Consider the following 24,583-nt stretch of genomic DNA (forward strand, 5'->3'; position numbering starts at 1 on the left):
CGGCCCCGCTCCGCGGCGCGCAGCGGAGCTGTTCCTTCAGCACCAGGCGCGGGGTCGCGGCTCCGCGGGTTCGGGGCCCCGACGCTGCCGGCATCCTGCGGAGCGCTCCGGGAAAAGGAAGGGGGAACTTCGCACTCCCCCTCTCCCGTCTTCTTCGAGAAAGAGCTGAAACAGAATGGAGACGACGAGGCAGCGCACCTTTGAAAGAAAAAAAAAAAAACACCACAATTCAATAAATTTTGCTCTAGAGAGATTCGAACAGGTGGTGCAGCAGAGCACCTTTCTCTCAAGGACGGATGGACAGACACACGGACACACAGCCACACACCACCCCACCCCTACAGCTTTCTTTCCACGAAAGTCAGTGCAAGGCTGATTGGAAAGATGCGCTCCTGAAAACTCAGCTTTTGCCATTATAGCTCACACTGACCTTATACTGATGCAAAGCTTACAGGAAAATTTGCATTCACTCCCATAACTGACACAGGTGGAATAAAGCTCAGAGGCAACAAGCCCTCCTACTGCTTGCAAAAACTCTCATGCCCTGCCTCACCCCCATCACAGCACTGGCTTTTACGAAATGGATTAAAACTGCCCCTGCAAACCTTCTGGATCTCACACCCTGCAGTTACCACTGCAGCCACAGTTACACTCCTTTGTCAGGAACGAGCACTGGAGCCTTGGTCACTTGCAACATAGCCAAAAAAATTCAAGGCAAAAAATACATCCTTGGATAGAAACAATGTCCCTGCGTCTGCCTTGCAAAGCAGACTGGAGAGCGCTTCATCTCATGGAGAATGAGTTATTTCTCCAGAGAACTTCCCAAAATGTGCAGAGAAACAAAATAAAATACAGCAGAAGTTTAAGTTGACACCTCCAATCATCCTCCATCCAAAGGACTCCTTGCTACTTACACGAGAGGATGCACGTGCATAAAGCCTCACTCAGCCCGGTCCTGGGACAGCAGCTCATTGCTCACACAATTGGAGTAAGAATGAAGCCTTCAAATCTTTCCCAGCCTAAAGAAACCAGATGAACAGTCTGCCATAGGTTAAACAACAAGGTAGATCTGGATGCCAACTTCGTTGCACTTAAGAATATAAAACTATGTGGTTTTAAACGTTAAGCTTGTTTTTAAAATGATTTGATATGAATATACTTTATTCACTGCTTGACAATGTAGTTATCCTCTTCACAATCACATTCAAAATGCTGAGTTTGCAGTATGTAAAAGTCCTTTAAGTTTGCATTTTCTCATTTTCACCTGGAGGTAAAAAAAGAACACTTTGAAAAGAGCAATAGCTGATACTGCTGCACCTGTATGTGCATCAGAAACACTTCCTGTTGTTTTCCACTGTAGGGACGGAAACCAGAAAAAAAATTAGTGACAATCAATCTTAGAAACTAGCTAATCCTCCTCCCTGCTAAAAGAGATTGGAGAAATAGCACCCACAGCTGTTCTGGCCACTCCCATTGAAGTCAGCTGTACAGCACTTAGACCATTTTGGCTGAGGTCAGAGATTTTGGCTACTGCATTCCTGTATTCCCAGCCTCATTCCCTGGAAAAGGGTGTCTGAAGTCCTTGCTCTCGAGATCTCAGATGATTTTAGCATAATTTTCCTATCACCTAGTTTTAGTTAACTTTTCCTTTGTAAGCCATGACATTAATTCCTAAGTAATTGTTTCTCCTCACCTCTTTGGATCATTCCCCCTTTTTCCTGAACACACTGTTTCAACATCACCTTCTACATTTAGGTATTCACACCACCCCCCCAAACACACTCTGCTGGGAAAGGATTGCAGGACCTGACCCAGTTCTTCTTTTTCCTTTATGGCAAGGCTGACAACATCTCACTTTACCTCTTTGGAAACCAGGAGCAAATATATCAAACCCTGCTTAGTGAAGTGGGGAAAAGGCAAGATGCTATCCCCAAGCAGGCAGTGGGGAGTATCTCTGCCAGTGCTTGGCACAGGGCTCTCTTACACACCTTTCTGTCTGTTGAGGAAGGAAGTTGAATGGGAACAGAGGGGAAATCTCACTAGATTTACTACTACAAAATCACAAGAAATTCAAGTCCAGGCTGACTTCATATGACTGAAACGGTTTGCCTGGGCTAATCCATGAGGAGCCCGACAGAACGGGAGGCTTGTTTTAGTTAATTCCTTGTCATCAGTACATCAAGCAGTGGAGATACAGTGAGGTGCATGTATTCTCCCTCCATCATCAGGGACAGGGAGGCAAGATAGAAGGACGGCATTACCTCCCTCAGCAGCATTCACAGAACTAGAAAGGTTCACAGTACTCTGTCCCTGCCCTTAAACAGGGCCAGTGGAGACTCAACATCCTATGGCAGCCCTGCATCCCCACAGCAGAACCGCCCCAAGTGAATTCCTCTGGGCAGCAGCTATTCCAACACGATTAAATACTGCCTTCCCAAGAGCCACCCAGCATGTGTGTCACGCAGACACTGTACATAATCTTTCAAAGAAGTCCGCTCTCTTGTGCTCTAGTGCCTGTAGAAAGCCCTGGATTCTCTCCTCCCGCATGGCAGAGCATTTTTGCAACAGTGTCCGTCGGCGCCGAGAGTCTCCATGGGATGCAAAACCCTCCTGCTGCAGCTTCTTTGTCACATAAGCCTGATCCCTTTCCATCTCTTGTTGCTTCCTTTCCTCCATGTAGGAGTCTCTGGCCTTCTAGAGTGAAAAGCAGTAGAACGTTAGCACTTTAGCAGGCCTTTCAGCTCACCTGTATTACAGATACAGGGCAGCACAGGCTTCGGAAGAAACAGCCTCTGCTTGGCCATTGAGCTGCAGGGCAAATGAAGAGTGGCTTTGTGTGTGCTCCTAGGCAGTGTGCTCAACTGGTTGGAGAAAACACAGGGATATCCTTCAGGACCTTCTACTCCAGATAGATGTCTGCTCAAGGCACTAACTGCTTGTTGAAATAGATAGAGGTCATGACTACTTGTGGAAAAGTCCTCAGATATCCATATCCAGAGGAACAGAGTACAAGAGTACTTCAAACCACAGATGTACACACAAGCCTGCCCGTGTCATCACAGAATCTTTGCTACCACTCATGCAGCAGCTGAAAGGTTTTAGGGGATTGAGAACAGTGATTTATAGGGCAATTCTTTTAGCTCGTGATCAACTGTAAATCTACCTAGCTTTATAAAAGAGCAAGAGTGGTCTCAACATTCCTAAATGTCTGTGTTCTAATAATTTATGAGCTCAAGACAGAGCAGGATGGGCAGCAAAAGGTAAAGGCAGTAGCTCTCCTTGCCTACCTTTCAAGTACTTGAAGTATTTCAGTAGAACATCATTTTTGGATTTCTTCTTATGTACATCCTAGCCTGTAGACTTTAACACACAAACTGAGAAGCCCTCTACTGTTGCATGAAGGGATATTAAGGGGAAAAACTGGGCTTTCAGATGAGGAAGGAGTAGTAACTGTCTGGAGCTAAACTGGCTGATTTTGCTCCACAGCAATGAAGACTGTTTACTTGTTCTGTCCTGCCAGATGAGAGAAGATGTTTCCAACTGGTACAGTGAAAACAACCAGTAGAAACAGCAGTGACCTCAGATAATTCAGTTGTTCCTGAAAGCAGAGGAATCTGTCCACATGCTAACACATTGTAACAAGACACAGGAGATGCAATGCATCTCACATTGGCTGCTGGTACTGCAACAAGGTCTTAACTAAGCTCACTAAATGAACAATTCCTTTGTTCCACTTTGCACACTCTCACCTGATCTCCAGCTCCCTTACCTGTAATGCATTATAGTTCATCTGGAACCGAAGGATAGCCTCACACAAGTTCCAAAAGGAATATTCTGGCCACAACACTGACTGAAACACCAGGCATGAATGGGATGTCTGCAGAAAGCAAGATCACCAACAATGTCATCATCTAGCAAGGGAAAAAGAAGTCATCAAGATGCAGCTCTGATGCTCAAGCTATGCCAGCTTCCCCACAAAGATTTTACCTAGGCTGTTTTAACAGAACCTACTTAAAATTAAATAAATACCAGCCAGGATAGTTTGAAATTGCACTATGTCTATCTAATAACTATTAATGTTAGAACACAAGTTATTCATTCATGTAAAAATACCTGCAGAATTCTCTCCAATGTGACCCTGGCCTTTATAGAGGCATTTTTAATAGCTTAAGTGCCACAGATGTACAACAAAACTAAAATAGCAACACTGGACTATCAAAGGTTGAGTTAGGGGAATAATATGAACATGATCAGGACATGTAATTTAAGCCATTTATCGAATAACATCTCCTGATATTCCTTGCTGTCCACTCATGGCATTTCAATTGCTTAATGAATCTATGAGTTGTAGTATGCTGTAGATATTCTAGAGCTGAAAAACCCAAGCTTTCAGCTCTAAGCATATTTTTGCCTCTCAGTATTTCAGGTAACTGCATTCGTAGAACTGCAAGAAACAGACTCTTTAGAGGTGCCCCTGCACTCAGTCCATCCAACAAGTTATCTAAACTCTGGCAGAGAAAATGGAAGAGCTATCATCATCATCACACCCAGAGACATAACACTCTCTGATGCAAAGATGGAACACTTAATGGAGAAAACAAAAACTTTCACCTGCCAGAGCAGGAAATCACTCAAGCGGACCTCTCCAGAGGTTCGAATCAGGAGGTCTGGGTCAGGGGAGTTGCTGGTATACAGACACTTATCAAGCAACGATTCAGACACATCACTGAAAGACAGATGCATCTTGTTAAGGCCGCTTTCCTGATCTAACAAAGATAGCAACAAATCAGAATTACTAAGCATTTTTATTAAGACAGAACTACAGATTAAAATCAGGTGGATGGGATGTACCGCTGCCCGTCATCAAATGTTTCTGACAGACTGGGCCAATTTCAAACACTCTTTCAGCCCCCTGAGCATCCCCCGATGCTCCAGGAAACATTAAACAGCGGTAGAAGGACTGTGAAGACTTCCATCTAGAGCACAGCTAACTACTCCTTCTCCTCCAGGATTGAGGAACAGTTCAGTACTCATCATTCATCTGTTGTTTGACCTCACGGCTGAAACTGCCAACGGAGCAGCCCAAAACTGCAGTATGAAATCTGTCTTCACATTTAAAGTAACTTAAGATACAGACCTGCCTTCTCTTCTGCCTTAGTTGTGTACCTATCACCATGGTAACTGCAGTAATAAAAAAAACAAACATTGCATAGTAACTTGAAGTCATTTGTTCCAGTTGGACTGGTTCAATTGGATCTACTTAAAAGCCACTTGGTTTCTGAGAGGTTAGTATTAAAGCGTAGGAGGAAAGACAGGCAGCCTTTATCTATGAAGCCTCACACAGAAAAACAAAGAGTTACCTGGGTTCAAGCAGTCCTTGCTCTACCCCCCAGGCCATCTCCCTGACAGCATTGCTGATTTCATGTCTTGATGTGTATGCAAAGCAGACATTTAGAAAGCACCTGAAAAGAGGAAAAAGATGTGGAGAACCTGGAAGTAAAGAAGGTCCACCAGGTAACAAGGAGTCTATCTAAACTGTTACGTGATTCTCGGACCAAGAAAAGCTACACCATGTCTGACAGGTGTACCTGACAAGCAGAAGGCAGCATGAGGTACCTTGAACTCCATGTTACTTACTTGTTGTAGTTCCTGGTTGCCATCACAGCCTGGGCGATCAGCTCCTGAATATCCAAGGGTAGAAGTGGCAGGTCCCCGAGCACACGGATACACACACCATGCTTCTTCAGGTTCTCCCTACACCCAACAACAAGAGTGAGGACTGCAGACAACAGATCAGCCCTGATTGCATGACTGCCACATCTTTGCATAACATCCACCAAATGAAAAAAAGCAGGCACGTAGCAGGCGTAACTTCAGCAAATTTCAGAATCAGACAAAGGCATAACAACTAGATGTTTTTTGAGTGTTAAGAATTTGCTTGGGTTTGATCATCCCAAATCCTTCCCTAAAGGAAAGATGATCATTCCCCATACAGGTTTCTCAAGTGCAGACATAACCAAAGGACTAGATAATGATCACAAATTAGCCATGCCTATCTGAAGTTATGAAAATCCACATACAGAAAACTTAAAATAAAACCATAGGCAATAAAATAAAACTCTAGGCAACTAACTAATAAAAAAAAACAACAGAAAAATAGCAGAATTACTGATTAACACAGAATAGCACAAATACTTTCTGGTCTATCGCTCATGAAGAGCTTAATTGGGTAGAAACTGGGCAACTGGCTACCTTGAATCGTGGGGCACTGCAGTGCTCAAACAGAACTTGAGACAACCAGAGCAGTGCACACGTGCTGTCTTCTCCCACTCATGTGCCCGGCTGCATACCCTCACCATTTACTTCAACCATATAAACGACTATTTCACACAGCACTTATCTGTCAGGCATGGGGAAACAATTACAACCGAGGTACTGTGCAACACTGCACTGTAACGTCCCTCCCTGCTCCCTCAGACCTGCACTAGTTCCATCCACATGCTCCACGTGAACTAGTTCTCCAGCTCTAAAGTGGGTCAACACTTGATGTGCCCGTATGTGGAAGTCTCAGGTTGAGAGCTCTCCCTTAAATATGTCATTCTGCTTCAGTTCCACCCTGTAGGAAACAGCCACCAGAGGGTTCTTACTGTTCTTCCAGTAGGCGGCTAAATTTCTGCCTTGCCAGATCCATTAGTCCATCCACCTCCTCCTTGGATCGTTTAAAGTTCTCAATACTAAAGGCATAAACAGTGACCTCCCGAATCCCCAGATTTAAACACCACCGCAGTGTCTGCAAGAAAACAAAAACAAAAGTGAGATCAGTAGCCTTGTAATCAGATAGGTCCAGAAGGCCCATATCTGCAACTGCCAGAGCTGCCATTTCCCACTATACTAACACTGTACTAAAAATAATAATAATAATAATAAACAAACACAACCATCAGGATCTGACAATGATTCCCGTTTAAGAGAGTTCGATTCATCTTAAAGAAACAGATGGAAAGTGTCACCACCTAGGATGAGAGTCCATGATAGAGATGTGACTAATCCAGACAGCAGAAACAATTCCTGTGGACAACGTGACAGATTATGTAACACCACGATTTTCAAAGCCTTTTCAAAGCAATTCAACTTGCTGCTCAGAATTAAGCTTCAAGATCTCCAAGGCAGACATTCTAATCAAGTGTAAAGCAGAGGAAGATCTAAGCAATCAAGACGACTCAGCAAGGTAACAGAATGAGAGAGCTGAAGGCAGGCCCATGATGACTAATATCAGCTGCAAGCACAAGTCTGGCTCCAGTCAGGGAAGAGAAGGAATATAATGCATCAGTAAAGCAGTAAAGGACAGTTACCAAACACATCACAACTTCAGTACACAACTCAGAGGCAACAAAAACTCTTCCCACCTGTGCCAGCTTATCAAAGCCCTGCGAATGTCCTTGCTGCCTCTCCACATGACACTTCTGGGCATAACGGCGATTGCCATCCATGATGAAGGCAACATGCTTGGGCATTGGACCTGCCTAAACACAAGGAGAAACAAGGACAGCCGACAGGCAAGCGGGCATCTTGTATCACAGAGCGTAGTCCCGCCACTGCGGAAGCACCCTGCATCTGTGAGAGTGCAGTGAGTTTCTCCCAGCTTAAAGCCTGGAGCTTTAAGATTAAGATGCTGAACACCAATCTGGTAACTCCAGCTTAGGCTCCCACTAAAGATGTCAGCACTGACAATGGCCCACACTGAAAAGGCAACTTTGCCCGCCTCGTTTCTGTTTCATGACAGAGAACTGCAGTACTTCGGAGGGAGAACAGCACTGTCACTGCACACCTTCCTTCTGCAGCCACAGGAGAAGTTGCACAGAGTTGCATGTTGCAAATATTTTTATTTCAGAGTTCAGGGACATTTTCACAGACAACTCACGCCTGTGAAGAAAAGTGAAGTCATGAGACCTTCCTCCCTTCAAGGTAAGCAACTCTTTTCCACTGACCTCATTAGGCCTGCACAGATCCTTCTGAGAAAAGGACAGCAGTGCCACTTCCAGGACTCTGCTGAGCCAGGACAGAATTTCCCAGGAAGTACTGGGTTTTTATTCCAGTCAGCAGAAACTCAGTTTCATTTTTTAGATCTATAATTCAACTACCTCACACTCTCCCTCCTCCCACGTCCTGCCTTCATCAGCAATGGCTTAGAACCTGGAAGCCTGGATGTGTAAGCTCATTATTGGCAAGCACAGCCTACTGCATTGCTCATTTGCAAGACCATGCTTAAGTAATTTTCCATCCCTGAGTACTACTTAGGGATGTAAATGCAGTACCAGCATTAAAACCTACCCTTGCTAGCAACACTATCTCTCTCCAGCAGATCAGTCAGAGATATTTGCCAGGGTTCCAAGTGGCACTCTGTTAGCTACTGTTTACTATAGGAAACCAAAGTTCAGTCCTTACCTTAATTATGTTGGCACAAAACCTCTCAATGATGGTCAACTCGCCTTCTCTGATCCACGACATGTCTTACCAAGAATTCTCTTACAGCAGGAAGATGAAAATAAAGGGTTAGAGGTACAGAAGACTCTATCTGAGTCCAAAGCAACACTATATGGGATCACCTTGGAAAAATAACCTTTGACTATCCTAGAGCCCTTTTTATCATGTGGATCAGCAGACAATAGGGGAGGTGAATGGATCAGAAATTAGCTCTGGAATTTCTACCTGTATGTCAAGATTCAGTGCTCTACTAACTGATATAAAACTAAAACTCTTACTGCTTCTACCTCAGAAACAGCTGCTGAACTTGTACAGACACACAGCAAACTCTTGCATTACGTTGGACCACCAATGAGCTGGTCATGGAGCAATGATTGTGAAATGACCTTCAGTGCTTTTGTGCTGAAGTTGTTGGAAACCCTGCAAAGCAACCATATAAGCCACCCCCCAGCCTGCTTTACAGATATCACTTTACAGTATGATTTCTTCTCTTTTACAAGTAGAACAAAATCAGCCTTTAGAGTTTAAAAAGCTCGCTTTTCACCACATCAAACATAAATATCTGCTTTATGCAAACAGGACATAACAGTCTCCTGACATTCCACATTCACCTCCATTGCGCTCAGCCCTGACAGATGCGTGCAAAGCAGTGCTGTGGGGCAGCAGGGCTGATGCGACCGCCTCGTAAGGAAAGCAGAGCCAAACCGCAAAGTCAGCACGCCTTCTCCACACGTGCATTCTCTGCGGTGCCCTCAGAAAGGGCCGGCCGGCCACAGATACGGCCGCAAAGCACGAAGGACCCGCTGGAACATGAGCTGCATCCATACCACTCTCGAATAACTCGTCCTAAAAGCACCCCTTCTCCCAGTGCCGTTAACAGCAATCCGTCTTCCACAGAGATTTCGCACAGTCACCTTTAAAAACGCTCCCGCAAAGCAGCCGCTGCCCTCCAAGCCGAGGATAACGGCCCCAGGAGGCCGAGCCCGGCCGCAGCAACACGGCTCCGCCCGCCCGCCAAGGACAGCGGGGTGCTCCGGCCCACGGAGCGAGCGGCGGGAACGGCTCGGGCTCCACGAGGCGCCCCTCAACCTGCCGCCGGCTTCCCGAGGGGAGAGAAAAGGAACGAGGCAGCACAAACCCGGCCTACTGCAGAGAGCAGCCTCCCCCCAGCCCTCGGGGTACCGCTATTGCTGCCGCTATTGCTGCCCCGGCCCCTCCCGGCCCGCTGCCCGCTACCTGCCCCGACGGCGCCGCCTCAGCCCCTCAGGACACTGACGCGCCCTTCCGCTTACGTCACCCACCCGCGCATGCGCAGACACGGCGGGGAGTGTCTGGCGCGCATGCGCACGGGGAGCATTGGTGGTGGTTGGAGGAGGGGTGCGGGGTGGTGGGCGATGGGTGCTTGACGGCCTTGGGGCGGAGGAGCTTCGGGAGCGTAGAGCTGAGGCTCTGGAAACGGGCGGCTGGTAACAGAATCACAGAATCGCAGAATGGCCAGGCTTGGAAGGGATCTCAAGGATCACAAAGCTCCAACTCCCTGCCACATGCAGGGCCACCAACCTCCACATTTCGTAGCAGCCCACGCTGCCCAGGGCCCCATCCCACCTGGCCTTGAACACCTCCAGGGATGGACGGGGCGTCACAGCCTCTGATGAGGTCTCTGGTGAGCAGCTGTTCCAGCACCTCACCGCTCTCATAGCAAAGAACTTCCCCCTGACATCCAACCTGAATCTTCCCTCCCTCAACTCAAAACCATTTTCCCTTGTCCTGCTGTTTTGTCTCCTTTCAAAGAGTTGATTCCCTTCCTGTTTGCGGGCTCCCTTTAGGTACTGAAGGCTGCAGTGAGGTCACCCCACAGCCTTCTTTTCTCCAGGCTAACAAGCCCAGCTCCCTCAGCCTGTCTTCGCAGGGGAGGTGCTCCAGCCCCCTGATCATATGGGAGCTGCAGGCCTGCAGCAGGTGGAAGAAGCTGTGGTGTAGAACTGGGTGGGGATCCGTGGACCACCATTATGTCTGCTGTTAGCACTGCTTTGGGGATGAGCTGCTCAACCCATAGCCCACAGGTAAAAAAAAAGAGCCAGCACACAGAACATCACCAGCAGCATTGCCCATGGTTTTTGTTTATTTATTTTTTCCAGAAAAGAAAAAAAAACAACACAACCCCACATTTTACATAGTTGGTACAAAAAAAAAAAAAAAAAAAAAAAAAATCACAAACGAGGAAAGGAGGGGGTAAATCTGCAGCAACAGGAACTCAGCCCTGGCTGCGGGGATTCCAGCAGGAAACCTCATTGGGAAGCGCAGCCGAGCAGAGCCACATGCACCCCTACATATCCTCCACTTCATACAATTGAGTTTGTCACAAACAAGCTTTGGTTGCTAGCAGTAAACATGGAGTTACATTCTTCTGTCTCCTTGTAGACGATTGTGTGACTTGAGGCATTCACACCAGTGGAGACACCACCTGGGAAGGGCCATTTCTCCTCATACATTCAAACGCCTGGTTACAGCAGGACCCTGAGTGCAGCCTCGTCCGCCTGCGGTTTGCTGTCCCGCAATGCATAGTGCCCAGCATGAGCCGAGTGTGGGCATGGGCGATGCAGCAAGTTAATTATTGTCAAGACACAGGAAGAACCTTGGCAGCAAACACAAGAAGATTCAAGTCAATTCCATCTTCTCCAGCTTGGCTTCCCTCTACAGACTAAATCCCTGTTTTCTTGGATCCCGGTGCCGTACTGGCCTCGGGGAAAACCTGAGCGATTCTCTAAGCCATTGGCTCTTTGCTTTAGGGACAGGGATGGCTACAGAACTCATATCCCCACAGAGTTGCAAGGCAGAGTACACAAAGAAGATCCTGTCTCCCTGGTCCAAAATCTATTAGATGCTTTGGCTATTTTTTTTTCCTTTTTTTTTTTTTTTTTTTTTTTCCCTCTTACTTTTGTAAACAATAATCAAAGAGAATACTGAGAGAAAGAGGAAAGATTTACAGAGATATTTACAGATACTAGGCAGCTAGCAGAAAATCACCAAACTATTAAATGGGGCGGGGGGGAACGGTCCTACACGACTCTTCAAACAGATACAAGAACCAGGGACTGGCAACCAAGGTGGGCCAGCAGTCCCCACATTGGGACTGAAGCCCAGGGTTAGACACGCAGCCTGGTGTGTTCTATTGCATTTACCCCGTTCAGACAAAAGCAGTTTTCCTGAAGTGGGTTAGTCTAAATCTCATCACTAGTCGAGAACTTGAGGTCCTTCCCCCACCCTCCCAAGAAGAGACCACCACCTCACCATAGGAACTACTGGAGCAGGGCAGGTTCATCTAGGAGCTTCTCTGCAACCCCACAAGCCTCATGGCAGGGGGTAGATTTGGGGCAGAAACAAACCCCAGAGGGGTCATCGGGTGCAGTGATTGCTGCCGGTGAGGTTGGAGTAGATGCTCTCCATCTGGTCCAGCCTGCTCCAATCTAAACCTACATTCTAGTAAAGAACATCAGAAATCGTGCACATGTCCTGAGACACCAGCATGGTAAAACTCCCTCACTGGAAGGCTCCAGGCAGCCCCGGGCTGTGGAGTATTGATGGCCCAAAAGAAGGGATGCAGAGCATCCCCCAGCCATCCTGAGCCCACGTCTGGGGAAAGCCAGGAAGGGAGCAGAGAGATAGAGCGGTTGCCCTCCTTTGCCATGAGTTGGGTCCACCTTGGCACCAGGCCCCTTGTACCAGCAGGTCCCAGCCTGGGGACAACTGAGGGCTTGGGACAGTGCTCAGTCTCTCAGCACCCTCCTTGGCTGCTGCCAGCTCACACTGCATGCCCTGGGATCCCCATTCTGGCTTTTAGGTCACCATCCCCATGGCCTGCTGGGAGCCTGTGTGGCATCCCAGCCCACAGGCGATGGGGAATCCAGCACGAGGTGGACAGAAGTGTTCCCACGGGGCAGCAGGGAGGGAGCATGTAAACAGGAGAGAGAAATGGAGGACAGTCCTCAAAAACCACCGGGCTGGGAGAAAATCTGGAGTTGGGGAGCCAACATGGGCTCTAGCAGCTGTTCCCTGCCCTGCAGCACTGCCTGGCTTCTCCATCCCTGTGCATGGACTCACAGACCCAAATTCCTCCTTAGTCCAGTAGAGAAGGGAAAGAGATTCTATTAATACAGTTAAAAAGGAAACAAAACCCAAACATACCAAAAAACACAACCAAAAAGCTCAACAACATATCAATCCACCTAGCGAACATCCAGTGAGGTAGATCTACACTTCCAATACAAACTTTGTCACATCTTTGTGCTGTTAGAAAAAACCCTCCTCTCCGTCCAGCAATGGGCTGCAGAGGTATTTTATCCCTGAGATTGCTCGAATACCTGAGAATAAGTTGCAGGAATTAGGTCCTTTCTCTTTCTCTCTTTTTTTTTTCTTCTTTTCTTAAAGATTAAAATATACAAAAATACAAAACCTGAATATTTATATAAAAAAGGCAAAAAAAAAAAAAAAAAAAAAAAAAAGGCAAAAACAAAAAACCAAACCAAAGACAACAAACAAACCCAAAGATACGTCATTCACGCACATCCTAGTGCAGCTTTCACTTGGCATTGGCTTTGGCATGGTTGGGGCGTCTGGCCTCAGGAGAAGGGCTGTCACTGGGGCCAATAAATAAAGGCAAGGCTGGGGAGGGATGAGGGCAGCCACTGCCACCCCGGGTCCCCATTTTCTTGTACCTACAGGAGGCTCAGCCCAGGGTGCTGATGCAGCACGGGTAGGAGGAGCAGCAGTGTTTGTCCCACGTGGCTTTGATCCACGCAGAAGACTGAGCTCTACTGAGCCGTGTGCTGCTCTCTGGGGAAAATATCAGCACTTCCAGCCCAATTTCAGGGGTGAGGAGCTGAGGGGGCCACGAGGCCGGCCTGCGGGCAGCCCCCCCAGCCCTGCCACTCTCGTCTCTCCCTGCTCCGGCCGTGGGGCAGGGAGCAAGGAGCCACCAGAGCTTCCGTGAGCTGAGCCTTCCTGCTCCTCCTCCTAGCTTCCCAGAGAATTAAGATGAACCTATTTATTTATTAATTTATCTTATCTGAGAGAGGTGCGTTGGATGCTCCCCCTCCTATTTTTGGAGTCACCCCAATTAAAGCTGGGCTTTAAGGAGAATAAGGTTCTGCCCTCATCCCTCCCCGTTTGCCTTGCCAAAGCCTCTCCATCCTGGTGTTAGCCCTCCCTGCCGCCCGCCATCATTCCCGGGTTTCGGGGGGCAGGGCTGAGCTGTGCATGTCCTCCTCCTCGCGGAAGTAGGCAGGCTTTCCCTGAGAGCTGGGCGACTGCTGAGCTTTGGCGGGGCAGTTGGCGACCATGTGGCTGATGCTCTGGCAGAAGTGGCATTTCTTGGGCTGCGGAGGCAGCTTGCATTCTTTGGCATGGTGGTCCAGCCCGCCGCAGTTGTAGCATCTGTGTGGAGAGGAGAGAGATTCGAGGAGGGGAAACAAAAGGAGAGGACTCACTGGGGCCGGGGGTGGCCCTTGGGTTTGCTCCCCGGTGGTTTTAGGTCTCTCCCAGTGGTGCTGCTGGTACCCAGGAGATGGCAGCAAACCCAAACAACCCAATCAAGAAACAAGCACATGGGGGTGAAACGGGGGGCTCACAGCCCTCTGGCAGCACTGTGGTAATAGACCCTGGGTTTGTGGAAGCTGCATCACAGGTTACTCCATGGTAGGAGCTGCCAGTGCTTGGTGCAACAGGAACAGACAGAATCCAGTTTTCTAACTCACTGGGAAACCCAAAGTTGTGAGCATCGCTCCTTTCCTTCCCCAATTCCTTCCCAACTGATTGGAAGCCTCAAGCTCGGGGGTGCAGCTGCAGCCCTGCTGGGGTGCAGAGTCTTGCTGGGGACACTGAGATCCAGCATCCCGGGCAGCAGGGCTGAGGGGCGGCTGAGAACTGGCTCCAGGGCCCAAGAGCCTCCCTGTAGGAGCCGCTGCCAGGACGTCCGGTCATTTCCTCGCCACAAGCAAGGGTTTCTCTCTGAGAAAATTACCCCTGCCCAGCTCAGCCCAGTGCGGCTCCCACACACAAGGGGAGCGTCAGCCCGGGGTGTCCCCGACCTCTGCCCTCTTGCTTCTGCCTCTCTGCCCTTTCCCCACCAAGCTGCATCTGCCACTCATTAAGTGCTGGAGGAAGTGGCTTTCTTAGAGGAAGGGTCGCTGCCCACACCGTGCCCTGCAGCCCTTGGCCAAAAGTGGGCAGGACAGGGCAACACAAGGGGTCCCTGACCACATAGCCCCCACCAAAGCCCAGCCCCAGGCAATTCCTGGCACCCGCAGGGCTCAGAGCCAGCCCTAGATCAGGCCCCATCTGCCCCTTACCGGTCTCCTTTCGATCTACGTTTCTGCAGGCTCTTGCCCTTGGGTCTCCTTTCGCTGCCAATGCAGAAGACGCCCCCTGGGCCGGTCACCCGGATGGACTCCAAACCTTTGGAGGATTTCTTGAAGGTGAATTCAACGGCTTCACCTTCCTTCAGGCTGCGGAAGCCCTCCATGTGCAGCTTGCTCTGAGGAGGAGAGGATGGCAGTCGGTGCTTGCACACCACGAGTCCCATCCCATGGTGCCAGGGTGCTGATGTTCCTCCCCCATACCCAAGGGAGTGGGCATCAGGACTGAGCCTGACTGTGCACTTTTCATCTGTTTGATAATGCAGAGATGAGATGGGCTCACTAACCCAGCAAACGAGCTCTGACCCTAATATCTGCAGGGTTTGCTGCAAAATGCTGGCTCTTCACACTGCAAACCTGCAGCCCCCTTCTCCCCTTCCAACCCTGCACTGCACCCTGCAAGCTCCCGAAGCTGCAGGCTGAGAACTCAAAGGGAAATTCAAAACTTCATTTTGAAGAGACAAAGGGATCTCGAGGCTTTGCACATGCACGTGGAGCCCTCCTCTCCTCCCCGTTGAAAAGCAGAACGGGAGGGACATGGATGCACGACCACAAGATTTCACCCCAAACCACAGCTCAGCTGTAGAGGATGCAGAACGCTGGAGTAGGAATTGGGGCCCTCGGGGCAGTGTCCTCTGGTCCCTCCCGCTGCACTCAGCAGAACAATAAGGAGCTTTTCTCTGGGGCCCAAAGGTTGCTATTGCCTGTTGTGACATAACACGGCTGTTCCCAAAAGCAACTCTCCTCTGGCCTTAGCTCACCCCAACTCTGTGCTGCTTTTGCTTAAAATGCTTAAAAGAGCATCCTTAAAAAGCTGCTGAGCTGGGTGCTGGAGCAGGGTAACCCTAAAGCTCCAACCCTTTAAGTGACCCAGCAATGAAGCTGCCATTTGGCTGTGGCTGCTGGGGGCATCCCCTGTCCCACTGGAATCAACGCAGAGCAACACTGAAAGCAAATATGGGAGTTTAGAAGAACCCAGGCAGGAGGGGGTGGAAAAATCCACTCTGCTTTTTTGAGACACATCCATTTCAGCAGAACAACATCACAGGGAGAGGAGATGCACCCGACATCTCCTGCCACCCATAGCATGAGCATCGCTGCTGGACCAGCTCCGCCACATCCCAAGCATACATTTGAGCAGAGGTTTTGGTCTGCTTTGTTAGTGGAAATCTGATGAGCAAAGAGTTAAGAGGGATTTGCTGTCAGAGGGAGGAGCAGCTCTGTGTTGCTGGGCCTGGATTCCTGGCAGAGCTCGGCACTGACGCGCAGCCGTAGGACCCTGCTTTTATGAATGGAGCATCTCCCATTCATGGGCTGCAAGTTCCCTCACGTGGCCACCCGTGCTTCCCACAGGGATGCAACATGGGCACGCTGCCCGGCAAGGACAGCCGCACCACTTCCCTCTTCCTTTTCTGCTACACTCCCAGATCTGCCTGGGATCCACATGGGGACACCGCACAGGAAAGCAGAGAGGGAGGAAATTGAGTTGTTGATGTTTCGGAGTGATTTTTCTCAGTGCAATCTTGCAGGATGTGCATGCATCTGTGGGCACACAGAAGAAGTGGAAATGCAACGGGGCTTGAGGAACTGCCCCTTTTCCTGCTGATTTTTCCCTGTTTCCTCTCCCAAACCCCCCATGGGGCTTTCTCCATACTAGTCCCTACCACCACATCCTGGAGTCTGGCTCAGGGTGGGACAAACCACATGGGCAGTGCCACATTACCCACATCTGCTCACCTATGAGGACTGGGGGACCCTCCAGACAGAACCACCTTTTCTGTCTGAGGGCCTCTGCTGCCAAAAACAGTGCCAAAACCTGCTCCACAGGGCCTGCCACCAGTCAGCTCCCTGGTAAGCTGAGTGTAACCATAAACATCAGTACCCAGTTTCAGCTTAGCTTTCCCCAGGCTGTGTATCATGGTGAGGATGCTGAGCATCACCAGGAGAGTGACATGGTTTAGCAGGCATGGTGGTGATGAGCTGATGGTTGTGCTAGATGATCTTAGTGGTCTTTGCCAACCTTAATGATTCTGGGGTGCTGGGCATCATCACCCAGAGGTTGCTGAGTACCACCTGAACAGGAGACTTGTTCAGGGCATGGAGGAGTTGAGCTCTGCTTGGTGGCACTAGAGGCACTGCTGGAAGCTGGGGGACACGAGGCAGCTGCCTGTGCAGACCTCCATCTCCGGCACAGATCTCCACTGGGATGTTTACAGCCCAGCTGTGTTTACACTGCCAGCAACCAAATCTCACCAGCACTCTGCTCCATGCAATGGGTCAAAGCTGCACCATGGCAGGGGGGACCCTGGCACATTCTCTGGGTCCCACTCTTCATCCATGATCATGATCTCCTTCTTCCCCCATCTCTCTCCCCAGTGCTGCCGCATTTTGGCTGACGAGGAAGAGGAGGACTGGAGCCAAAGCTGCCGCAACATGATGGGGAAGCTATTTATTTTCCAGCAGCGGGTGAGGATGACAACAGCCTCCTCAGCCCCCGGCCCCCTCCGCCAAAAGGCCAAAGGAAACGCCCTCTCCCCGGGGAAGGAGGGGGGCAGCGGCCAGGGCACCCCAGCTCTCCCCCCGCTGCGGCCTTTTGAAGTGAGCTGCGAGTGGCTGGTGGTCCCTGCGCATCCCCCTGCCCCCTTCCCAAAACACACATTGCTGGCATTCCTCTGTTATCAGATAGGTAATCAAACTGCAGCCCATTGAATTAGCTGCATACCTCCTGCATCTGAAAGGAAGGGGCCCAGAGCCCCTGTCCCACACCACACACAAAGCAGGAGCCTTCCCAGGCCTCCACACCCCCCCCCTCCCCAAAAAATAAAGAGAGGAAGGGGGGCCCAGAGCGAGCTGGGGATGCTGGTGAGGGGGAGCGTAGGGGAGGGCCTGGGCTGGGAGCCACCGGGGCTGGCCAGCAAGAACAAAGGGCTGGCCGCGCTCACGCCGGCCAAATTCCAGGAGTTCCAGGCCACGACGGGGGGAGGAAGGGTGGCCGGCATGGACACGGCCCCACTGACCCTCTTCACTGGCTATGGGGGCTGGCAGCCCCTCTGCTGTGCTGTGGTTGCCCTCCTGAGCTCCACTCCCCATGCACTGGTCTGGGGTTGGTCTTGGGGAGGTGGTTTTGGTGGGGAGGGTGTGGAGTGACCCCCGGTTCTCAAACACAAAGCATTTGTAATAAAACTGTGTTTTGAAGCATAGGTACTGATGGGGTTCTGCTTGTTGTCAGTAGGGTTCAGAGTTAACCAGTAGGACGAGGAGAAGTAGCAGCACCAACGCTGCCTGTCCCCACTCCCTGCACTGCCAGGCAGCCCCCCTGCGGACCCTCCACCCATCCCAAGCCCCACCACCGTTATTTAACACAGACAAAGCCACAGCACAAGAGCAGCTGAACGCTGCCCACTGCCCCAGTGCATCCCGCACCCCAATTCTGCCCGTTCCCCCTTCCCCACCTGCACCTCCCACCTCCTCATCCCACAAACCCCCTGTTGTGTCCCTTTGGGGTTGGAGCATCCCAAACCCAACACTGCTCCCCAGGCAGCAGCAGAGGCTCTGTGGCAGCCTCGGTTTTGCCCCCACTCTGCTGGGCGCTGGAGGGGCTCAGCCGGCCCCAGGGTCACCATTGTCCCCGTGGCCTCCCCAGCGTGACACAAGGGGACGTTTATTCCAGCCAGCCCCGGCCACTCAATCAAATCATCTTTGTGTCCAGAGGGGCCTCGGGCGGAGCAGCCGCTGCACCTCGCCCTTATCTGTACGGGAATTGCTTTGCTTTAAACCGAAATCTCTGGGCAAACAAGCCTGGTGGGATGCTGCGTTAGGAGCAGCTCTGAGCTGAGCTGGCCTGGGCAATTGGGGCAGCCTGTGTTTCCCCAGTTTGGGTTTGGCAGAGAGCAGATCCTTCCTCACTCCTGTGCCAGGGGAGCAGAGGGCTTGCGCTCACCCACTTTGGGCTAACGCTTGCCCAGCCTGGGCTGGCACAGCCGTGATTCCTGTCTGGAATTCCCTCTTCCCAAATTCCACAGCAAATCTTTTCCTGGTGTTGCAGCTTTGGAGCAGAGCAGGGAGTGACTGCCTGCAGCCCAGCACTGGTGCCAACACTGGGTAATCGCTGGAAAGAAAGGGTGCTACAGGGATGGGGGAACCCAGCACAGTGAGCACCAAAACATCACTGGGGCTTTCCAGACTCTGTATTCCTACCCAATTTCCTCAAAGTAAATCCAAAATAAATGCATTTTCTTGCCAAAATAATCAGGCATTCTTTTCATTTTCCACCATAAGCAGGTAAAATGAAACACTAGGTTAATTTGGGTTAAAACAACCCATTCGATAAGGTTCTTTAACAGTCACCTGCCCTAAACCCACATTTCCACTCACTTTTACCAGCCCTAGGTTGCCAAACCTACGTGCTTCCCATCTGCAGGGAGGGGGCAGCGGCAGTGGCCACGCAGAGGCTAATTAGGATCAGCTGCTGCATATTAATTTCATACTCCGATATTGGAGCATGTCCGAGAGCGCAGTACCTTCCCTCAGTCTCCATCCAGGTTATTTTTAGGAGTAAACAAATTTGGGGGGGTGTTCAGAAATGGTGGAGCTGGGGGTGGCCAGGGATGGAGCTCAGAGAATGGGAGAAATCCCATTCATTTGGACCATTTTCTCTCGCAGACCATGTAAGGGTTTTTTTCTCTCCCAGCCGTCACCCTGGGGGCTCGAGAGCAGCGGATGGGGGAAGGGAGGTGCCTGCAGCCATCAGTTAATCTTTAGACAGAGACAGGAGGCTTTTTTTTGTGTGTGTGCATCTTGAGGGAGGTTTCAGGCTGGGATAAAGCCGCTCTCTTTCACGATTTGCCATCAGACAGACGCGGCATTCCCAACAATTCCCATTGCCAGGACACGGCAGTGTATTTTGTGATGTAATTTTATCCCTGCACTTATTTAAAAATAAAAATAAAATAATAATAGAAACAAAAACAAAGGGATTGCTCGCTCCTCCCCTCGAAAGCAGAGGCCAAAGTGCATCTCTGCCCCATGGAGCCCTTCCGAGGGGATGTGCCCCATCCCACAGCTCCATCCTGCACCCGCGGAAGCATCGCACACCAGACTGGAAAACAGATTTTTATGCCCCTCTGCCCTCATAGGCATTGCTGCTCCAATGTGCTGCCTCTTCCCTTTCCCATGGGGCTGCATCCTGCCCCATAGCTCAGCCCTGCAAGGGCAGCACCTCTCACTCCAGGGAGAAGCCTCCTGTGTGTGCCTTTGCAGTAACTGGGATGGGGCTGCCCTCCAACACGTGCTTTTCTTAAAACCTCCCATTGCGCTTGCTTACCAGCAGCATCAGTCCTGGCTGTGCTCAGGGGCATGGCGCCAACCCAGGGAGCCCTCATGGAACCTACAGCAGAGGGGTGGCCCCTCTGTGCTGTTCCCCACACCCCTTGGTGGGGATGGAGCCCCATGCCCTCAGCATCGGCCTCCTTGAGGCCAATGACACCTGGGGAACCACGGCCCCCTGTCTGGGCAGGACAGGATGGCCACGTCCTGGCCACATCTCTGGTATGGCCACTTGGGACCATGTCACCAAGATGTCAAAAAATGAACCCTTGCAGCACCCCTGAGTCCCAGCTGCACCCAGCAGCTCTCCATGCCAAAAATCATGAAAAGGAGCAAAACTACCAAACATTCTCACTTTTATCTAGGATTTCAGCTTGTTAGGTTGGATAAATACTCTGAGACACAGAGATGAGATGCAGAAAGGCTGGGAGCAGCCTCATCCCCTCTGCTCTCAGCCAGGGCTGTGGGGCTGTGCTTGCTCTACTGCAGGCATTGAGCTCTGGGAATGCTGCAATGGGGCACTGACTTCCCCTCTCATCCCTGCACCATTGCAAGCCCAGGACCACAGCCCCCAAATGAATCCATCTCCAGTGTTCAGGGGAGGCATTTTAACCCAAATGCCTCATTTTGAGCTCACAATGAGAGGGAAAGGCAGCCCTGGAGGAGCCCTGTTAGTCTCCTGTCCTGCCGAGATTTTAATCTCTTTGTGATCAGATAAAGGGGGAGAGAGATGGAGACGCGCTCCCTGCAGAGTGGGGCCATTCAGACCTGGTTCCTGTAATAAAGTGATTTAATAGATCTAAAGAGGCCAATTCCCTTCTTTTTCCCACAATTACTTCCTGTGGGTCATCATTCACATATGTAAATGAAGAGGGGAGGGCTCTGGGGGGGCTCTGGTTGTTGTACCCCAATGGTTGGGTGGGTGCCAGGTGCAGCACCCTGACCCGATACTGGCTTTTGCCCTTTAGGTCTGACCTGCTCTCCCTGGGTGCTCAGCAGAGTCGAGGTGATGCTGGCAATGCCCTGCAGTGGGACAGTCCCAGTTGGCTTCACTGCGGGAAAGCAGTGACTTTACACCAAAAGCAAATGGAGTGGTGATGGAAACACTGCATCAACCCCAAATGGCCTTACTGCTGGCGGCTGTGTGCACCAGGAGCATCCGGGCTCTGCTGCATACATCCGGGCAGTGAGAATCACGCACTCACTCTGGGCTCCCCAGTGCCACCCTGTACCCTAAACTGCCCAATGCTCGCTGCCTTCTAAGCACCAAACCCTGCTCTGGTCTCTGTGGCCCCAACAAATGGGGAGTGCCAGGAGGACACCCCACTCATCCTCTTTTCCTGCAGGAATGTGAGCAAGAGCAATCAGGAAACCAGACTGCCTGGAGGCAATAAAGCCTGGGCAGAGGGGCAGGAGGGAGGCTCCCCCCCACTGACACAGCGCTGATATGCAAACTCCCATTTGCTGCCCCTGGGAAGAACCCGGAGCTCAGCTTTCTCTGGCAGATTTGGAGACCTCAGCCTGAAATCCAACAGCGCTTCTGCACAGCGGCTCCTACAAAGAAGGGGTTCGGTTTTCCCCTATTGCCCTTTTTGCCAAAGGAGAGCTGGGAGCTCCTCAGGACCTATCACCAGCATCACTCCGTCGCCATCCTGCGCCCAATCAAATGCACAAAACCACCCGACTTTGCTCCAAAGACATCCTTATCCCCTGCACTCCCATACTGCTTCCCATCCCCAACAGCTTCTTCTCTCCCTGCTTCCTGGAGGAGCGGGAGCCCAGGTTCAGTGCACAGCCCCGTTGCCAAGCACCCAGCACCAAACCCATATCTCCCTCCCAGCACTGCCCACGTGGCCCCAGTTTGGGCTCCATCTCCAGTCCCATTTCCCCAACTCCTGCACATGGTCCCCACCGGGGCTGGATCCATTCTCCACTGAAGTGTCTTTGAGCAGCCACAGCTCCAAAGCTGCAGTCTCCCTGGGCTCAGGACACCAGCATGACGCATGCAGGTCAAACCCGGACACAAAACCACAGTTATGGTATGGAATCCATAGGGGCACATGCATGACCCCGCGTGCTTTGTGCCATGCAGGATGAAGTGCAGCCCTAGCCCACTGACTGCATACTGCAGCAGGACTTTGCCCCCCACAACGCAGCAGAGGGACCGAGTGCATGTCATCATCATGTTATGGGTGGTTTTGTTTCCCCAGTTGCCAGGGTTGAGTGTCCCCGGACTCACGTGGACTGAACCCCCACCCACAGAGGATGATTTTGGGAAAGCCCCATCCTGCATCCCTGTGTGGGGCACCGAGCACCCTGTACCTGGCAGTGGGGGAAACGCAGCTCTTTTCCCTTTCCCTCCATGGGGTGAGCAGCATCCCTGCTCCGCTGTGCCCTATGTACCCCTTTTTCCACCAACGGGCACCTGCCTCTCTGCATCCAGCCCTCCAAAGAGCTCCCCAGTGAACCGCGGTGAGAAAATTAAACGATCCCAAGGATCAATTTACGGCGTCGCTCCCTGGAGAGCAATCCAAGGGCTGCACTGCCCTTCTCTGCCCTCCTCTCCCAAACACGGGGGGTCCCGTCACCCCCAGGACACCAATTTGGGATGGCAGTAGCAACGGTCCCCGCCCTGCCGGCGGTACGGAGATCCGCAGGGCAGCATCTGGAGCTGCATCCCAGCACCTCCAGCCCCAAACCCGCCGCAGCGCACCTGGTGCACGAAGACATCGACGGGCGAGTCCAGCGTCGCGCCGCCCTTGGCGGTCATGGAGAGGAAGCCGAAGCCCATGCGGACGTTGAACCACTTACAGATGCCGGAGCCATGCAGGGGTTGGGACTCATTCTCGGCTTTGGGTGAATCTCCGTCCGGCTCCTCGCCCGGCTCCTCGCCCGGCTTCGCACCTGGGGAGAGAGTCAGCGAGCACCTGAGTGGGGCTGGGGGGGTCCCGTACCCCGCCCCCCCTCCGGGAAGGAACGGAAAGAGCCCGAGGTTGGGTCCTGCTGGATAGGAAAGGCAAAATAATGACCGCCGTGACCCAAACGCGGCGATCCGCTGAGCCCCGCACGTGTGTGCGTGTGGGATCGCCGTGCGACCGGGGTGGGAGCGCTGGGGCTGTTCTCCAGCCTGAAGTGTTTAGGCAAGAAAAAACTAAAAAAAAAAAAAAAAGAATTAAAAAAAATAAAAAGAAAAATACATGGCTAAAAACAAACAAACAAAACAAAAAACAAAGACGGAGAATTTAAGAAAAAAAAAGAAAAAGAAAAAGAAAAATGAAAAGATATTGGAAAAAAAAAAATCCCAAAAGAACAAAAGCGGAAAAATTCCCCTAAAACACCGACCCGACCCTCCGAGCCCAGCACACCGCGCTGCGATGAGGATTCCCCGCAGCACCGGGAGCTCTGCTCCCCACTGACCCCAACCCGGCAGCCCTGAGCTCCTGCGCTCAGCCCGGCGCTGGGCTGGGAAAAAAATCCCCCCACGCCGGGCCCGGGGCACAGCGGGGCACAGCGGGGCTGGGGGGCTCCCAGACCACCGTCGGACTCTGCCGCCGTTATTAATAATCGCGGAGTCGAGGAGGGCTGCGACAATAATATAACTTAACCTGCGAACTGCTGGTTGGAAACAGACCCCATCCCGACACTCGCTTGCAAATTCCGAGTTGTGGCTGTTACCGCCTCCTCCTGCCTCCTCCTCCTCGGCCAGCTTTGAGGGTATCAGCCCAAAAAAAAAAAAAAAAAAAAAAAAAACCCGAAAAAAAAAAAAAAAAAAAAAAAAGCAACAAAAAAGCCCGGCTTAGACCCCGACAGGAGGGAGCAGGGAGAGGTTTGACTCCATCTTCACTCCAACAATAGGGGTGGGAGGGAGCGGGAGGGTTTTTTCAAAGGCTCCCAAATTCTCGCAGACAATAGCGGCCCCGCTGCCCCCCCCACCCCCAACCCGGGCCGGGACCCACCCGCGGGACTGGGGGGCGCCGGGCCCCGCTCCGCCATCCCGCCCCCACGTGATCCTAATTAACCCCCCTTCCCCCCCCGCTAATAGCGACACATTCCGGGAGGGATTTGGGTGGGGGGCGGTGTGACCCCCCCACTTAGGGGCGAGGCCACCTGTCAAGGGGAAGACACGGGGAGGAGGTGGGACCCCCCCACCCATACCCGGACTCGGGAGTTCCCCACGCCGTTTCGCCACCTGCGAGCCGCTCGGGTCACGCGTGGGGCCGGGCTTTTGGGGGGGAGGGGGGGCACCGAGGGAAAGCGAGCTCTTTTTGGGGACGCCACGACCTTCCCGCAGCCACATCCCAATTGCTGCACGCGGGATTACCCCGAGACCCCGACTTCATCCCAGCTCCCCCTCCACCCAC

The 24,583-nt window shown here is 51.5% G+C and overlaps 2 protein-coding genes across 7 annotated transcripts; both read right to left on the reverse strand.

The window, feature by feature from the left end:
• Positions 1–16: 16 nt before the first annotated feature.
• On the reverse strand, positions 17–9,821 carry DHDDS (dehydrodolichyl diphosphate synthase subunit). Of its 6 annotated transcripts, none has more exons than XR_008210270.1 (9): positions 8,446–9,707; positions 7,407–7,523; positions 6,648–6,790; positions 5,638–5,754; positions 5,361–5,462; positions 4,612–4,726; positions 3,770–3,877; positions 915–1,019; positions 17–198 (listed from the first exon to the last, which is right to left on the reverse strand). XR_008210270.1 is itself a non-coding variant. In XM_052699081.1 (9 exons), exons 2-9 carry the CDS (start codon positions 8,506–8,508, stop codon positions 2,458–2,460), a joined length of 1,002 nt encoding a protein of 333 aa, XP_052555041.1. In that variant the 5' UTR covers positions 8,509–8,525; positions 9,721–9,821; the 3' UTR covers positions 1,129–2,457. The 6 variants fall into 6 exon arrangements, 4 of the variants coding, with proteins under 4 accessions (XP_052555044.1, XP_052555041.1, XP_052555042.1 ...); XR_008210271.1 differs by having other exon boundaries at positions 18–165; XM_052699081.1 differs by lacking the exons at positions 17–198; positions 915–1,019 and adding exons at positions 1,129–2,694; positions 9,721–9,821 and having other exon boundaries at positions 8,446–8,525.
• Positions 9,822–13,703: 3,882 nt separating this feature from the next.
• Positions 13,704–23,858, reverse strand: LIN28A (lin-28 homolog A). Its single transcript, XM_052699104.1, has 4 exons — positions 23,828–23,858; positions 22,936–23,126; positions 14,832–15,016; positions 13,704–13,917 (listed from the first exon to the last, which is right to left on the reverse strand). The coding sequence occupies exons 1-4, from the start codon at positions 23,856–23,858 to the stop codon at positions 13,704–13,706; spliced, it is 621 nt and encodes a 206-aa protein (XP_052555064.1).
• Between the last annotated feature and the right edge of the window lie 725 nt (positions 23,859–24,583).

This window comes from Tympanuchus pallidicinctus, unplaced genomic scaffold, assembly GCF_026119805.1.
Source record: "Tympanuchus pallidicinctus isolate F22 unplaced genomic scaffold, pur_lepc_1.0 scaffold35, whole genome shotgun sequence".
Lineage (NCBI taxonomy): Eukaryota > Metazoa > Chordata > Aves > Galliformes > Phasianidae > Tympanuchus > Tympanuchus pallidicinctus.